Here is a 4,613-nt window from a genome sequence, read left to right on the forward strand (position 1 = left end):
GGTTTCCCGGAGCCGCCGGGACCAAGGAGCTGAGTGGCTGCAGACAGCCCTGCCGGCTTCCTGGCGCAGCCGTCCGTCAGCAGACGGCGATGGAGAGAGCGGCTTCTCTCCGAGTCAGTGACCCTGTTGTCCTTCTCTGGGAGCCGCGGCCCAGACCCCTCGCGCCCTGCGCTGGCCTTCGTGGTCCAGCCGGCACCGCCACCCGCTCTGGTCGCAAGAATCCCCACGATTGTGGCCGTCAGCTCCGGCGCCTCGGCCCTCAGCCACTGGACAGACGCTGGACAGACACTGACCACAAGTGCTGTCGGGCACCGTGTTCTAGAATATTCCATGTGGGCCCATCTTCCACCAGAGCAGCCTTCTAGACCAGGGGCTGGGCTGGCGGGGCTGCCCCTCCTCTGACGGGAAACCAGGGCTCCCCAGGAAGCAGGCGGGCGTGGCCGCGGGCGTCTCAGCCGCACAGCGCAGGCCCCTTTGGGTGGAGCTCATCTCAGAGCGGCTGCCGTGCGCCTGGTGATGTTAGAGCTGAACTCACGTCACTTCTAGACGTTTATAAGGAGGCCGGTCCGACGGGCGCCCACGGGGTGGGGTGTGCCGCCCCCGGGGCCGAGCGCTCTGGGCTGCTTTGTCTTTAGGGTCAGGGTGCGCCTTTCCGATCGGAGCCGCAGGGGAGCTTCAGGAAGAGGCAGGAGGGGCCGCCAGCCGTGGGGAGCCCAGTGGGCCCCGTGTGACGTGGGGACGTGCTCCCTGGGTGCCTCTGAGATGAACGTAAACAGCTCAGGAGGGAGCGGCTGCAGGAAGCGGATGGGACACAGCTGTCCCGCGGCTGCTCTGGGCCCCGAAGGCGCCTGTGGGGGAGGGGGGGCGGCCTCGGACCGACACTGACGTCGCTGATGCCATTTCCTGCCCCTCACTAGTCTGTCCTTTGCCCAGAGAGGGGCCCATCTTCGGGGCTGGAATTTGTATTTATGCTTGAAATCCCTAGTTTTTTCCCTCTTTTTTATTTTTTGTAAATACTAAACCCTATAGAAGAAACTCTAAGAATTGTTACGAGAGAAACTCCTGGCTGTGTCTGGGCAGCGTCACCCTGAGGTTGCTGTCACCCCAACGCGCCCCTCTTCCTCCACCGTGAGCAGAGGACCGGGTGCCAGGCCCCAGCAGGGAGGGGGTATTTTTAGGGAACAGGCATGAGCTAAATGCCCCCGTCACCCAGGAAAGACAGAGCCCAGACGTGCCAGCTCCGCTGTCGCCCGAGTCGGTGCTGGTCCTGGGAGGACTCCCCAGCGTCCAGGCGCGCACAGCCAGCCCCTCGGGCCTGTCTTGGAATTTGTATCAACTATTGAACCCTGAGTCGCACCCCAGGGCAGGTCTATGTGATGGAAACCTCTTTCCTTCTGTGGGAAGCTGGTGCCCCCCTCCCCGCGCCCCAGGCTGTGCACGCTGGGCCCTGGCTGCCTGGTGGGGCTGCGTGTGGGCCTCGCGGCTGCTGGTGGCTACTGGACGGGGGTCTGTGACCCAGAGGGAGGGGCCGCCTTTCACGTCTGCGTCCTCGCGGGCCTCTGATAACACCGCATGTCATCCGGAGACCTCCCCGAGCGGGGAGCTGGCCCTCACCCCCTGGCCCAGCGGCAAGAGAAGAGGGCCTTCGCGGGGCATCACGCGGAAGCACGTGCGCCCACAGACCCTCATCCCCCCTCCCCCCCCGCCAGCCATCGCCATGCTGAGGGACAAGGAGCCCGGGTCCTTCGTCGTCCGGGACAGCCACTCCTTTCGAGGCGCCTACGGCCTGGCCATGAAGGTGGCCACGCCCCCACCCTCCGTCCTGCAGCTGAACAAGAAAGGTGGGTGCCGGCCCCCCCACATCCTGGTTCCGTGCCTGCCCTCGGGACGCGGTGCTCACAGGTGTCTTCTTAGCATTTGTCTTCTCCGGTGCATTTTATTAAGCATGGTCCTCGTGCGAAAGGAGCTTAATTCTTTGTAAGTTCTACTTCCTTATTGAACGGGTGGCCCTCCCACTGTCCAGGGATCCCATGGTTGTCCCAGGTCCCCGCCAGGCGCTCCCCTCCGTCCAGCGGGGATGTCTCCCAGCAGGCGGCCCGCGCCCCCGTTTCCTTACATAAAGGGCACACTGTGCGCGGTGCTGCCCTGCCCAGGAGTCATGGCCTGGCGGCTGCAGGCGTAACCTTGTCCTTCTCAGGCGAGGACAGCACCTGCCTCCTGCTCAGGGGATCGAGATGGTTGCGTCCACATGTGTGTGGATGTGCCACAGAGCGGCCTCCCGGCAGCTCCTTGCTCTGACCGCAATCACCGCCTCCTCCCTCTGACCACCACCTCCTCCCTCTGACCGCCACCTCCTCCCTCTGACCGCCGCCTCCTGCCTCTGACCGCCGCCTCCTCCCTCTGACAACTGTCCTGCCCCTGACCACCACCTCCTCCCTCTGACCACCACCTCCTCCCTCTGGCCGCCGCCTCCTCCCTCTGAACACCGCCTCCTCCCTCTGACCGCCGCCTCCTCCCTCTCAACACCACCTCCTCCCTCTGACCACCGCCTCCTCCCTCAGACCACCGCCTCCTCCCTCTGGCCGCCGCCTCCTCCCTCTGACCACTGCCCTCTCCCGCCCTCCCGCTCAGTTTCTGAACGCTCTTCCTTTCTGTTAACCCTCCTCCACAGCTGGTGACTTGGCCAACGAGCTGGTCCGGCACTTCCTGGTCGAGTGCACCCCGAAGGGCGTGCGGCTCAAGGGCTGCTCCAACGAGCCCTACTTCGGTGAGTGCGGGCGTGGCCGGACCGGCCCGAGCGGGCTTTCACTCCCGGAGCGTCCCTCTCAGCGTCTCCTGTAGTCCCCGCTTCCCAGGCTCCTCTCCCCCACGCCCGCCCCTGAGTGAACCAGGTGCGAAATGGCCCTGGAAAGCCCACTCCACGCCCAGCAATCGCAGAGCCGGGTGGCCGGAACCGCGGGGCAGCAGAGACGGGCCCTCTGTGCGGCCAGCCCTGACCCCGCAGGCCTGTGGGGTGGTCCTGGGCGCTGGGCCAGTCCTGGGTGCTCTCCTGCGGCCCTGGAGCCGTGTCCAGAGACGCGGGAAGGTCGCCGCCCCCTGACTCGCGGACAGAGGCTTACTCTTAGGAGGCGTGAGGACGCGTGTCTGCCGCGAACCCTCGCCGCTTGCACCTCCCCTCCCTGTTCGCTGACGTTTTGCACAAAGTCCCCCCACGAGGCAGCGCGTTGGCTGTGGGCTCCCCCCAGGGGGCAGAAGGTGGCCCCGCTGCGCCCACACCGGCCGGGCCGGGACACCAGGCCTCGCGGGAGGCTCCTGCAGCAAAGGCTCCTGCAGCGAAGACTCCGGCTCAGACCTGCAAATGCGGGGGCCGCCCTTCGAGCCGCTGACCTCACCTGTGATCCCACAACCAGCAGAGCGTGGGCACTGCGGGCTCAGGGCGCTGGGCGGGCGTGCTCCCTCCTGGGTGTGAGAACAGCTACGGGAACAGGCAGCAGTGCACACGCCCACGCGTGTCCAACCCCATGTCCCAGCTCCAGTCACGGTACTTTATTCTCTTCCGTGAAGACGAGGAATCCACAGCCCAGGTCAATGTCGTTTACCTTGTATAACTCACTAGAGGCCGGTGCCCGGAGTCGTGTTCAGGTGGGTCCCTTGGCCCGGCCTGCAGGGATCGGGCCGAAACCGGCTCTTCGACACCCCCCGAGGGGGCCCAGATTGCGAGAGGGCGGTTCTCGGGTGACGCACCCCGGAATCAAGTTCCTTCCTCTCTGGTTCCAGTGCGTCACCCGAGAACCGCAGCTGCCAAGTCACCACAGCTCGGCAGCTCCTGCGTTGAGCGCCTGCCCCCTGGTGGTCAGTGTGCGTCATAGCTACCGGTCAGACGGTCTAACACAGTGGTTCCCAAACTTATTTGGCCTACCGCCCCCTTTCCAGAAAAAATATTACTCAGTGCCCCCTGGAAATTAATTTTTTTTAAATTTTAATAGCAATTAAACAGAAAGATATATGTATTAATGTTTCTACCTTTTTCGTAAAATATAGTAAAGAAAGGTGTGAATTAGAAACATTGAAGTTTGAAATTATGAAACTATTTATTGAACTCAGAATAGAAAACTAATACAAAAAAAGTTAAAACAAATGCACCTGTGGCCATCACCGCCCCCCTGGATCGCTGCAGCGCCCACCAGGGGGCGGGAGCGCCCACTTTGGGAATCACTGGTCTAACAGTTGGAAGGTCGCTTAGGCTTTTATATAGATGGATTTAGGCCCACGGTTTCCCACCGGTGCTGCGAGGTTATGGCGCACACAGCACCTGCCTGTGGCCCGGCCCGGCCTCTGCTCCCCGAGGCTGTCCAATGACTGGCACAGCCACCCAACAACAGCCGTCGTGTGAAGGAATGAAGTCACACCTATTGCTCTTGACAGGGCGGAAAAATACATATTTTTTGCTGAGCCACAGAATTTTAGTCCTTACTTTATGTGCCTGAAATGAAAAGGCTGAAAATCGCTGCTATGAATACATTCTGAGGTTCAGACCCAGGAAGCCCCCTGCTGGCCGGGCCCCCGGCTTTTCTCAGACGGCTGGGCGGGCCTCGGCTGGACGGCGTCGCCAG

The 4,613-nt window shown here is 62.8% G+C and overlaps 1 protein-coding gene across 1 annotated transcript in view; it reads left to right on the plus strand.

Annotated features, from left to right (window-relative positions):
* TNS3 (tensin 3) overlaps nucleotides 1-4,613 on the plus strand; it is an 84,539-nt gene that overhangs the window by 73,582 nt on the left and 6,344 nt on the right. The window contains exons 16-17 of the mRNA XM_014530527.1: nucleotides 1,710-1,841; nucleotides 2,672-2,767. Of these exons, the coding sequence (XP_014386013.1) occupies nucleotides 1,710-1,841; nucleotides 2,672-2,767 (228 nt within the window). The remainder of the gene's footprint in view (nucleotides 1-1,709; nucleotides 1,842-2,671; nucleotides 2,768-4,613) is intronic.

The sequence above is a fragment of the Myotis brandtii genome, unplaced genomic scaffold (genome assembly GCF_000412655.1).
Source record: "Myotis brandtii unplaced genomic scaffold, ASM41265v1 scaffold743, whole genome shotgun sequence".
In the NCBI taxonomy this organism is placed as follows: Eukaryota; Metazoa; Chordata; class Mammalia; order Chiroptera; family Vespertilionidae; genus Myotis; species Myotis brandtii.